Source organism: Myotis lucifugus, unplaced genomic scaffold (assembly GCF_000147115.1).
Source record: "Myotis lucifugus unplaced genomic scaffold, Myoluc2.0 scaffold_539, whole genome shotgun sequence".
In the NCBI taxonomy this organism is placed as follows: Eukaryota; Metazoa; Chordata; class Mammalia; order Chiroptera; family Vespertilionidae; genus Myotis; species Myotis lucifugus.
In genome coordinates this window covers 15030-27880 of record NW_005871587.1, presented here as the reverse complement: position 1 = coordinate 27880, position 12851 = coordinate 15030, and the positions used below count along the sequence as shown (strand labels likewise).

The 12851-nt window shown below is 56.3% G+C and overlaps 1 protein-coding gene across 1 annotated transcript; it reads right to left on the bottom strand.

Moving 5' to 3' along the window:
• Nucleotides 1-3417: 3417 nt before the first annotated feature.
• S1PR5 (sphingosine-1-phosphate receptor 5) lies at nt 3418-5516 on the bottom strand. Its single transcript, XM_023745358.1, has one exon. It carries the CDS (start codon nt 5502-5504, stop codon nt 4329-4331), a length of 1176 nt encoding a protein of 391 aa, XP_023601126.1. The 5' UTR covers nt 5505-5516; the 3' UTR covers nt 3418-4328.
• Between the last annotated feature and the right edge of the window lie 7335 nt (nt 5517-12851).

Sequence of the window (12851 nt, the reverse complement as noted above, 5' to 3'; positions counted from 1 at the left end):
GGTGGCGGCGGCTCCGAGCGCGGTGGTGACACCCGGGCGCTCTGTAGCGGCCGGGCCGGGGGCGGCTCCCGCCCAACCTTCACCGTCGGGGACCCGGGGACCCCTGCGCTGTCGGGGCACCTCGGCTCCGGGTCGGGGCGAGGCTGAGTCGCCCGGGAAGGAGGCGGGGAGAGGGCGCGGCAGGGAAGGAGCCGAGACTCCCCGCCCTTCCCTCGGGTGCCTGAGCCCTGGGACTGGAGCCCGCGCCGGGCGAGGGCGCGAGGTCCGGGGGGCCGGCCCCGTTACCCCTTCACGGCCCCTTCCATCGCCTGCTTCCTCGTCTCAGCGCGCAGCCGCTCCCCAACACCAGCTCTCCTCCCCTGGCGCAGGCCTCGCGCCGGCGCCGCAGCCAGAAATGCCGAGCCGGCCCGGCTCTCCTGGTCTTTATATTCCAGTTGCCTCCAACCTGGAGGCGCGTGGCCAGCGCCTGCGGGGGTTCAAACCCAGCTCTGCCGCCCCTGGCTCTGTGCGGCGGGACTGTAACTGGACCTCTTAATGCTTCAGTTTCCTCCCTGTGAAATGATAGCGAATGCTAGCGCCCAGCAGATGTTAGCTATTGCTGTTTTTTAATGCTGTTTATTTTTATTTTTTTAAATATATCTTTATTGATTTTATAGAGGAAGGGAGAGGGAGAGAGATAAAAACATCAATGATGAGAATCATTGATCAGCTGCCTCCTGCACGCCCCCTACTGGTGATGGAGCCACAACCCAGGCATGTGCCCCTTGACCGGAATCGAACCCGGGACCCTTCAGTCACCAGGCTGATGCTCTATCCACTGAGCCAAACCAGGTAGGGCCATGCTGTTTATATAAAGTTAAATTTTAAGTAAATGGATTTAATTTTTATTTAATTTTTTAAATTAAATTTTTATTTAATTTTTTATATTTTTATTGAATTCAGAGAGGACGGAAGAGGGAAAGAGATAGAAATATCAATGATGAGAATCGTTGATTGGCTGGCTCTTGCACATCCCCTACTGGGGATTGAGCCCGCAACCCTGGGCATGTGCCCTGACCGGGAATCTAATGGTTCATAGGTCGATGATCAACCACTGAGCCACGCCTGCTGAGCGATTTAAGTTTTTTGAAATATAAAACTAAGTGAATAATGGGAATGCTAGGCTGAACATACGTTAGTCTAAGAAAGGATTCTGCCAGCCTCCAGAGTGAATTTGGAGGATTCAACGTCCTTGCTTGGGGTCTGGGATTAAGCCCGCTCGGAAGATGGGGTGGGGTGCCCCCCCTCCCACCACCTCCCAGTTGCATGAGTCTCCTAGGACCCCTAGGGTCCTAGTGCAGTAAGTAGTGGCACATCCATGCTGGAAAGTGATATTGTCAGCGAAAAGAAGCAAGACATTTGCTGTATGAATATTTACCTCAATATTTTAAAATGTTGTGTGTGTGTGTGTGTGTGTGTGTGTGTAAGAACAAGTGCTATGAATGAAACTGATTAGGTTTAAGTTAGGTCGTGAGGAGGAGGCTCCCATGAGGGGATTAGTGCCCTTATAAGAAGAGACATCAGGAAGCTCCTTGAATTCTCTACACCACGAGAGCACACAGCCAGAAGGCAACTCTCTGCTGGCCCGGAAGAGAGTCCTCACCAGCACCCAACCACACTGGCACCCTCATCTTGGACTTCCAGCCTCCAACTGTGAGAAATAAATGTCTATTGTCTCAAGCCACCCAGGCTATGGTGTTTGTTATGGCAGCCTGAGTGGACTAACGCAGCCAGACAACAAAATCTGTAGATGGGCAACAGTTTCCATGATCTACTATTAAGTGAACAAAACAAGACACAGAGCAGTGCTAAAATTGTATAAAAAGAGAGAAGATGTATTTACATTTCAGCTCATTTATTCACAGACTAGGGGCCTGGTGCACGAAATTCGTGCATGGGGAGGGTGTCCCTCAGCCCAGCCTGCACCCTCCAATCTGGGACCCCTCAGGAGATGTCCAACTGCCGGGACATCCCTCTCTCAATCCGGGACTGCTGGCTCCTAACTGCTCACCTGCCTGGCTGCCTGATTGCCCCTACCCACTCTGCCTGCTGGCCTGCTCTCCCCCAACTGCGCCCCCCCCCCGCCGGCCGGGTCGCTCCCAACTGCCACCCCTGCCGGCCTGCTCTCCCCGAAATGCCCCCGCCCCCGCTGGCCTGATCGCCCCTAACCGCCTCTGCCTCACCCCGCCACCATGGCTTTGTCTGGAAGGATGTCTGGGAAGGTCTCCCAGAAGGTGTCCCAGTTTAATTAGCATATTACCCTTTTATTAGTATGGATAGAAGCCTGGTGCACAGGTGGGGGCCGGCTGGTCTGCCCTGAAGGGGGTCCCGGATCAGGGTGGGGGCATGGCCAGCCTGGGTGAGGGGCTGAGGGCCGTTTTTTAGGCTGGCCACACCCCCTTCAGGGTGGGGGTCTCCGCTGGGGGGCGGGGCCAGCCTGGGTAAGGGGAGGGCTGTTTGCAGGCTGGCCATGCCCCCATTGGGGTGAGGGTCCCTGCGGAGGGGGGGGTGTGTGGCCAGCCTGGGTGAGGAGCTGAGGGGCCGTTTGGGGGTGGTTTGCAGGCTGGCCAAGCCCCCGGCTTTGTCCAGAAGGACGTCCAGAAGGTCTCCTGGTCTAATTAGCATGTTACTCTTTTATTAGTATAGATAGCTCTGGAAGTTTCCCAGGAACCTCCACAGTGATCATGGCCAATGAGGTAACTAGCACTTTTTGAATTTTGTAAAATGTGAACACACAAATAAATCTGCCATCACATCATTAAACAACTGAACAATGGGGTGAGCTTCAGGCTCCCCTGGAAAATTAAAGGAGCCTGGGGCGAGGAGTGTTAGGCTGGGTTGGGAATTGGGCATGACCCCAGGCGTGAGTGTGTTTGTGTTCCAAGAAATAGGTTGGTTTCCTGTGTGCCTGGCCTGTCCGGAGGGCCTGAGCAGGGCCCGCAGAGACTCGGGCCCTCTAGGCTGGGTCAGTGCCCCCAAAACACGCTTTGCAGCTGCCTGCAGTTCCTCCGTCTCCCGACAGGAGGCGTGTGACAGTCTGAGTTACAAGTTCCCCAATCGGGCCCCACCTCATAGGAGTCAGGAATGCGCCTGGGACAGCCAGGGACCTTGGCCAGCAGTCTGGAGCCTTTTATGGGCACAAACGGGGCTCTGGAGCTGCCCCCCATTCCGGAGGAGCCAGAAACCCAGCCTGCACCTCTGCAGGCCTAGGAGCCTGGCAGCTTGGGCAGCGCAAGGTACTCACTGCTTAGAGTTCCCTCACCTGTAAAACGGGGGTGGGGAAACGCACCTTGCCAGGTTGCAGTGAGGGTGACTAACAGGTGTGTCCCGGACCTACCACTGTGGGATGACTAGCCAGGCACAATAAGTTGTAATTGGTCGTATTATTTTATTACATTTTTATTTTTTATGAAGGATCTGACACATGCTCAAATCTTGTTTCAGCTCAGAATTGGCTGAGTCTCCCAGAGTCCCATTGCAGGGTGCCCTGTCTTTGGTGTTCTCGCCTCTAAGCTGGAGGGAGAGCTGTCCTGGACTCCTTTCTCGCTCCCACACTCAATTCCTCAGTAATTCTGTCTGTTTCCAAAATCTATCCAGAACCCAGGTGGTCAGAGTCCCCATCATCACTCTCCGTGGCCAGTGCAGCCACCACCTTGTTCTTCCAACTACCACCTTGGCCTCACACCGAAATCTGTGAACACTGAACCAAGCCAAGCCCTTCCCTCACCGAGAACTCGCCGTGGCTCCCACCTCACTTAGAGCAACAGTACAGTCCTCCCCTGAGCCCACGGCCCCTGAGTGATGCGGCCAGTCACCTCCCCGCCTTGGTGTTCCCCACTCACGCCCACCACTGCTCCAGCCACCCCTGAGCCCCTGCTTGTCATAGACACACGGACACGCCCCCGCGCGGGGGCTTGGCACCTGCTGTCCCCTCACAGGAAACGCTCTTGCTTCAGGTGTTCAATCATGTCTCAGTTCACAGCACATGTCACCACCTCTGCGGCCAGGCCTCCTCTGACACCATCACAGCACCTATTGTCACGGGAACGATCTCCATTATTTCTTCACGCCATTATCTCCTGTGCCCCCACCAGGACGTCAATTCCACACAGAGTGGTTTTTGTCAGTTTTGTTCACTGTTGTGGGGTTTCGCACCAGCCAATAAAACACCTTTCCCTGCGTCTTCTTTCTCCACCATCTTCGGCTGGGTTTCCTATTAGAGTCCATTATTTAAAAAAGAAAACGTCTGCAAAACAGCTCTTAGGAAGGGCAATGCCGGTCAGAGGGGGTCATTCTGCGGCTGGCGCGGGTACCAGGGTCCCTGGGGCTGTGGGTGCGCCGGCGGAGAGGCTTATGTCCAGCCCGTCCCGCTGAGGCAATGAGCGCTCAGAGCGGATGGAGCTGCCATCCAGGCTGGGGGGCAGCCAGTGGTGCAGGCCGTCCGAAGCCCCAGCGGCACTCCCTGATCGCTGGGAGGCTCCCGAGCCCCGGCCACGGGGGCGCCGGCCGCAGCAGACGAGGCGCAGGAGCCCGTGGCGCAGGTCGCGGTTGGTGAGCGTGTAGATGATGGGGTTCAGAAGAGAGTTGGCCATGGCCAGGCCCAGGAAGGGGTCGGCCTGCAGGAGCACGGGGCAGGCGCGCGCCGGGCACGCCACGTCGAGCAGGAGCAGCAAGAAGAGGGGGCCCCAACACGCCACAAAGGCCAGGAGCACTATGCTGAGAGTGCGTAACAGGGCCAGAGAGCGCGGCGTGCGGCGTGCCCGGCTCGAGGAGCCCCCAGCAGCTCGAAGGCGCCGCGTGTTGGCGCGCACCTGGCAGTAGATGCGCGCATAGAGCGCACAGATGGCAGCCAGGATGCCAAGGAAGGCGAGCACGCAGAAGAGCACGTAGGCCTTGGCGTAGAGCGGCAGGACGGTGGAGCAGGCGTCCAGGCGGCCCAGGCAATTCCAGCCCATCGCTGGCAGTAGCCCGAGGATCAGCGACAGGCCCCAGGCGGCGGCCGCCAGGGCCAGCGTGCGCCCCCTTCGGGCTGCGGGCGCGGGTCCCCGGCGCGCCATGGTGAGGCTGCGCTCCAGCGCGATGGCCAGGAGGCTCAGCACGGAGGCGGCGAGCGCCACAAAGACGCCGCCCTCTCTTGCGAACCAGAGCGCGGGCGACAGGCGCAGCGTGAGCGGCCCGGACAGCAGGATGTTGGCGGCATAGGCAGCGCCCGCCAGTAGGTCAGACAATGTGAGGCTGCCCAGAAGCAGGAACATGGGCGCGTGAAAGCGCGGGTGGCGTCCGAGCACGAACAGCACAGCCAGGTTCTCCAGCACGATGAGCGCGCACACGGCCAGGCACACGACGGCGTCGGCGCGCAGCCCCGCGCCCGGCTGGTAGCGGGCGCCGCGGAGCTTGCCGGTGTAGTTGTAGTGCAGGACGATGACCTCGCTCACCGGCGCAGGGCGCAGCAGCCCCGACTCCATGGGCCACCGCCCCGAGGCTGCGGAGAGGCGGTGCAGTGTCAGGCTTGGCGCGAACCATCCTCGCCGCCAAAGGGGCGAGGGGCCCTAACCCCCTCCCCTCCACCTCCCAGGTACACTGGGGAGCAGGGGGAGTTCCGGGTGGAAGGGGGATGGCCATGGTGACAGGCCGACACAGAAATAATAATAGGGACAGGGTGACACAGTCCCACAGTGCCTGAGGGGTACTCATAACTCACACATCACCGAGATAACCAGAGGCATATTCAATCATAAACAGACAGAATGCACACAAATGCAGCCGCCACATAGGAAGGGACACACAAATACAATGACACACCGACAAGGATATATATGTACACGGTCACTAACAAGGGCAAAAATGGTCAGATCCCATCCGAAAAACACAGAAATGCATTCATCCGTAGATAAAGCAACACAGGCAGAGGCATACAGCAATACCAACAGCCACGTGCACAGGCCACAATTTCACAACCTCCACCCATGCTCAGCCTGGAGCCCTGAGCTGCACACAGGGCTTGTTCCTGCCCTTTCACCCACCGCAAAAACCCGTGAGAACGCTGAGCCATCGGCCCATTTCACAGAGCCAGAGCCCGAGGGCAACCGACAGGCCCACATTGCACACGTAGCTCCAGCAGACAGGCACGTGTCATGAAAGCATGATAATGATCCCCTGCGACTGGGCCCTTTCATCCCCGGGACGACTCTCCCCATAGCCCCATGTACAGACGAAGACGCTGAGGCGGAAAAGAAGTGCCTCGCAGAGAAACAGACACAAAGGTGTTCATGCTCCCACACAAACAGCCACGCAGAAACAGCTACACACACAGTCGCGCAGGTCCCACTTCACGGATGAGAAAACTAAGGCCTGGGGAGGGGAGCCGACTTGTTTGGACTTGGCTGGGTCCAGTGCCTGCCAGGCGGCTTCAGTTGTGCACAGGGAAACAGGCACAAATACAGACCCACGGAGAGGCTGGGGCTCCGTCCCGCTGCGGGGAGCGGGCACCAAACACACGCAGACACGGGCTGCCCTTTCTCTGGCGGGGACTCTGCAAACAGGCTCACAGCCCCCGCACCTCCCAGGCAGGCAGGCAGCGGTCCTCAGGGGAAACTTGCAGGGGAGTGGCCAGAAAGGACAAGGCCTGAGGGTTCCAGGCGCCCCCCTCCCACCCCCAGCCCGCGCCAGCATCCATGCAACGACACCGGCAAAGTCGCTGGCTTTCTCCGCCTCCAGGAGAGGCCCGGGAACTCCAAGGAAGGGGACCCGCGGAGTGGCCAGAGCAACCTTTCCGGGCCAGACCAAGCCCTGCGCGTCCCAAGGGCCCAGTGCTGTACACTCACCCAGCGCCCTGTCCGTGCGCCCCCCGCAGTCGCGCAGCCTGGAGCCCAGAGTTCGGGTGCCGCTCGTGGGGGCGGGACTGAAGACGGCTGGCGGAAAGGGGGGTGGGGGTGGAGGGGAGACTGGCCCTCAAAGCCGAGCTAAGGCGGTTGCCAGCAATTGCCCCGCCCCTTGGGCTGCCAGCCTGTGCCATCCGCTCCAGCATCAGAGCGCGTCCCGGCGGCGACTGGCACCGGCGAGCCCTCGGCTGCCCCTTCCGGACCTGGGAAGCTCAGGGACGCTCCGTCGCGGTGGGAGGACCTGGAGACCCTGGAAGCGGGAGGGTTCCCAGCGGGGCGGCTGCAGCCTGAGCCTCTTCTCACCGCCCCCCCCTCCCCAGTCACCACCGCAGAGGGATCCCATCGGTGGTTGGGTTCCTGGGCGCTGGTCCCTCCGTTTCCCGCTTACCTTCCACCTGACCCTTCAGGACTGCACCCGAGAACGCCGGGTCGGGAGGGACCCGGGCAGCGGGGGTTCGGAAGCGGCTCCTGCTGGGCGGCCGGGGCCTGAGTCCCCTCCCCCGGCACATAGGTCCGGCAGCTCCACCCAGGCTTGGGGCGCCAGAGGGCGGGCAGCGCAGGAAGGATTCTTGTGGGAACATCCGGCCCCCCACCCCTATAAGGAGGATGTGGGTCGTGCGCCCCCCGGTTATTCCACCCCCCCCCCTTACTGTTCCTAAGAATGGGACTTACTCATCTATGGTTCCTCTGGGCTGAGTCCCCACCAAACTGCCAGCCCCAGGGGGCAGTGATTTGAGTCCGTCGTGTACCCCCCCAGTGAGTGAGAGAGAATGAATGAGTATCTTGCACACTTTCTCTGTGTGTCTCTCTCGCTGCTGCTCTCCCAGTTTCCAGCCGTGTGTGTGTGTGTGTGTGTGTGTGTGTGTGTGTGTGTGTGTGTGTCTCTTTCCCACGCCTCTTCCAGGCTTCCGTTCCTCTTGCGGGCCAGTCCCAGCTGGCCCCGCACCCCCAACCCCCCGTTCCCAGGAGCTCCCTGGCCGGGCCCAGCTCCCTCACCCTCAGACCAGAGGCCAGAGCCCGGAAGGGGGGCTGGGCCCGGCGGCCCCAGGACCGTGCCCTTTGCCTCGGCTGCTGCAGCCTCTGCCGGCCACAGGGGCGATGAACTTGAACGGGAGGCTAAGAATGGGGTGGATCTGAGACGTCCGGGTAAGGGACGGAGAGGGACACGCAGGCCAGGGCGCGACCCCAGGGAGCCCCTGGCAGAATCCCGGGCTCCTGTCCCCGCTGTTCCTCCGAGAGACAGAGCGCTCCTGCCCGCTCTGACCAGTCACAGCGCGGGCAGCACAGCGGGCACTGCCGGTAGGGGGTGGGGGTCACGCTGTGCACAGGGAGTGCCTACAGCCTGGCGACCTAGCCGACTGGAAGGAGCCTGGAAGAATACCCGCACGCACAGAACCAGCCCCGCACGCAGCAGGTGCTCTGTAAGTGACCCTCTGCAAGGGGAAGCTGCAGCCTGGCGGGAGGGTGGCTGCTTCACACCTCCCAGGCAGCGATCTCACCTCCAATGGCTCGCTCAGCAGTGGAGGGAGGCTCTTCCTGCTGCGGTAGGTCGGTCGGTGGGTGGGGGCCCAGCACCTCCCACTCCTGCCTCCTCCGGGCGCTGCTTTCTCTGGGGCCCTAGGGAATGGGGCTCCCAAGCCTGGACCAGATGTCAGGAACCTCCTGGAGGATCTGTGCTTCCAACCCTACACCCCGTTCCATACCCGCAGCCAACAGCTCTTAAAACTCAGATCACACCCCTTCCCTGCTCCAGACTCTCCCCCGGCTCCCCATGTCGCGTTGAGTAAACACCCAAGTCCTCCTCAGGGCCCACAGGCCCTGCACAGTCTCTCCTCCTTCCTTCTCCACCCCCCCCACCCCCCCTTACTCCCAGCCCCACTGGCCTCCCCCTGCTCCTCACATACTCCAAGACCTTGGCACTTGGGAAGAAGCACCCTTCTTCCACCCTCCAGGCTGGCCCCTCCTCCCCAATCTCACATGACAGCACATCTGAAATTACATTGTGTTTTTTTTTTAAATATTTTTTTATTGATTTCAGAGAGGAAGGGAGAGGGAGAGAGAGAAACATCAATGATGAGAGAATCATTGATTGGCTGCCTCCTGCATGCCCCCTATTGGGGATCAAGCCCACAACCTGAGCTTGTGCCTTTGACCAGAATCGAACCCGGGACCCTTCAGTCCACAGGCCAACGCTCTATCCACTGAGCCAAACCGGCTAGGGCTACATTGGTTATTTGTTTATTCTTCTGGTACATCTGTGCCCTAGACCCCCAGCTCCAGGGAGGCAGGGACCCTGTGTGTCTCTCTGCCCAGCTCTCATGTAAATATTAAAGGCTGGGAGTCTGGAGCCAGACTCAGCTGAATTGATGCCCCTCTGAGCCTTGGTGGACTCATCTGTAAAATGGAGATGATAACAGCACCTGCTCTGCATGTTGTTGAGGACGAAAGCGACGACGGGAGCAGAACTGGGATGTGCAGTAAGAGCCCAACGTTAGCTCCGGAGCTATTGCTCACCACTGTATCCTCACAGAGGCCTTAGGAGGAGATCAGCCCAGGCCCCATCAAGGGCCCCAGGCAACACCAGCTACCCAAACCACACCCACCCCAGCCCAGCCTGGTCCCTTCTCAGGAAAAGGCAGCCCTGGCCTCTGAAATTCTGCCACAGCCCACTTGCCTAATGCATGCCTGGGCCGGCACACTCGCCTGGCAGGTTCTGCTGCCAGGGCGCTTGCCTGGAGAGGACACCTCACCCAGTCTTCACCCATCTCACTGAGCCGTGTCTGCACCTCTGAAAGGGCCAAATGCCTCTCATGCTCCTCTCCAACCCCCACCCATCGAGAGAATCAGGGGACTGCAGCAGAGGTCCCCACCCGCCTTCTCCACCCTCCACCAACCTGTCCTGAGGCCTGAGGCCGGTGAGCATGGCTGCACCAGGGTGTGAACTGACAACCAGAGCAGGCTTGAGGGTCTCAGAGTGGAGGCCAGAGGGCCAACTCTAGCTCACAACCACAGGTTTGTTGGCTTAGCTTAGGGGTTTCCTCTGAATTGTACAGAAACCGTGGACTCTACGACAGTCAGTAAATTTGTTTCTCAGGGGTTAACAGTTCTGGATCTACTTCTATGCTAGCCTTGAACAAATAGTACCCATGCTGTAGACACTGACAGCCAGATTTCATGCTATTTGGTAACCAAATTACAAATAAGCGATGTGGTGCTAGACTGGGGTTATCAGCATGACATGTTTATTTTTAATAGACACAAAAATAAATACAGATATGTGTGCATGCATGGGTTCTGACACACACACATATTTCCTAGCTCTGTCTGCCCCCCAAAGCAGTGACATCCTAGTAGCAATGAGTAAAGACAGTGCCAGATCTAGGTTTCTAGAACCAGGGCTCCTCAGAGAAATGGCTGATTCTAGGGTTGGGTCAGAGAAAATGCAAACTGATCTTGGAGCATCTTCCAATGCCAGAAAGTGCTTTAAAAAAGAAAAAAGCCAAAGGACATAGGAGCCAGCATAAAAGAACTCCCACTGGCCACAGCTGGGACAATTTGAACAAGAAAATAAATACCAACAGTCTTGAATTATAACCCAAATAATAAAATAAATGAGCGCAGTTCATACTGATTTAAAGACATTGAATCGATTTTAAAATGAGGGAGAAGGGACAAATTATCCTGAGAGCAGAATTCTAATATAAAAATGTAAAATGAATGATGAAAATAGAAAATTAACATTAGACCCTGCTGGGGTGATTCAGTGGTTGACCCATAAACCAAGAGGTCACTGGTTCGATTCCTGGTCAGGGCATATACCTGAGTTTTGGGCTCAATCCCCAGTAGGGGGCGGGGAGGGGAAAGGGGCCTGCAGGAGGCAGCCGATCAATGATTCTCTCTCATGGATGTTTCTATCTATGTCTCTCCCTTACCCTCTCTCTAAAATCAATAAAAACATATTTTTTAAAGAAAATTAACATCAGAGCACCACTATAATAATCGCTGCACATAGACTCTACTGATTAACGGAAAGGGTAATGGGCCAAACTTTAAAGAGAAGCAGGACATTTGCATAGCATCAAAGTTTCTCCCCCAGAATATTATTAGTCACCTTGGTAGCCTTAATCTTTTTTAAAAATATATTTTATTGATTTTTTACAGAGAGGGAGGGAGAAGGATAGAGAGTCAGAAACATCGGTGAGAGAGAAACATCGATCAGCTGCCTCCTGTACTCCCCCTACTGGGGATGTGCCCGCAACCAAGGCACATGCCCTTGACTGGAATTGAACCTGGGACCCTTGAGTCTGCAGGTTGACGCTCTATCCACTGAGCCAAACCGGTCAGGGCAAGTAGCCTTAATCTTTGTGCACAAATTCTTGAGACTCCTCCCTTAAGTGGTGGAGCGAAACTCCCCTCTCCTTGCGCGTGGTGCCTTCCACACAAAAGCCTGCACGTGGTGTGCTAGCTGCTTTATCCATAATTGTCAAAACTTAAAAGAAGCCAAGCTGTCCTTCCGAAGGGGAGTGGATGACTAAATTGTGGCACATCCATCCAGGCAATGGAATATTTATTTAGCAAATAACAAAAGAAATGAGCTTTGCTCTGACAGGTACGTACTTCATTTGGTTAGAGCATTGTCCAGCTATGTCAAGGTTGTAGATTCAGTCCTCACTCAGGGCACATACAAGAATCAACCAATGGCCCTAACTGGTTTGGCTCAGTGGATAGAGTGTCAGCCCGCAGACTCGAGGGTCCCAGGTTCGATTCCGGTCAAGGGCACCTACCTTGGTTGCGGGCACAGTATATGGGAAACCTCTACCTTCTGCTCAATTTTACTGTGAGCCGAGAACTGCTCTACAAATAAAGTTTATTAATTTTTTTAAAAAAAAGTAAAAATGTCTGCTTGAGAGGTCCTCGAGGGGGCAGACTCCCAGGCCATGCCACCTGGCGGCCTTGGACATTTGCAGCGCCAGCCTGGCCCCTGAGATGACTTGAGTTTCAGACGCCTGGTGCAGATGCCAGGAGCGTGGGTTCTGGAGCCGACAGGTGGCAGGAAAGTCAGTTTTCTAAACTGCCCTGAGCCTCAGGGTCCTCATCTGAAAATGGGAACACGGCTGTCCCCTGCCCATAAGAGGCTCACATTTTAGTGGGATATAAAAGGAACCCGACAGAAGGAGATAACGCCTGGCCCTGGTCGGATAGTTCAGTCGGTTAGACTTAGCGCATCGTCCAGATACCTCAAGGTTGAGGGTTCAATCTCCAGTCAGGGCACAAACAAGAATCAACCAATGGCCCAGGCTGGTGTGCCTTGGTCGGTTGGTCATTGTCCCAGGCACCAAAAGGTGTCACTTGGATTCCCAGTCAGGGCACAGCTGGGCTGTGGTTGAGGCCTCCATGCCCGGTAGGGGGCATGCAGGAGGCAGCCAATCGATGTTTTCCTCTCACATTAATGTTTCTCTTTCCCTCCCCTCTTCCTTCTTCTCTCTAAAACATCAACTAAAAGTCTTTTTTTAAAAAAAAGAACCAACCAATGAATGCATAAATAAGTGGAACAACAAATTGATGTCTCTCTCTCTGGCTCCCTAACTTTTTCTCCCTTTCTCTCTCTCTCTCTCTCTCTCTCTCTCTCTCTCTCTCTCTCAAGTCAATAAATAAAAAAAGAAGATAATTCCGCATAGTGATATTTGCTATAAACAAATAAAATATCATACAGAAAAAGGCATCTTTTAAATCTAGCACTGAAAACCATTATGTTCCTCATGGTATTCTGCTGAGAATAGAATAGGAATTTAGAACAAGAAAGTGGATAGGAACTACTGCCTCATTAATTACTCTTAAGTCCCAAACAAATCAACAGTTCCCATCTTTTCTCTTTATCGGTAGAATAAGAGTACTAGGGAGAGAATTTCAGGGGATTAAAAGGCCATGTTC

What these genes read in the sequence shown, in the direction of transcription:
- S1PR5 (XM_023745358.1), bottom strand. Translation starts at nt 5,504, where the DNA reads ATGGAGTCGGGGCTGCTGCGCCCTGCGCCGGTGAGCGAGGTCATCGTC.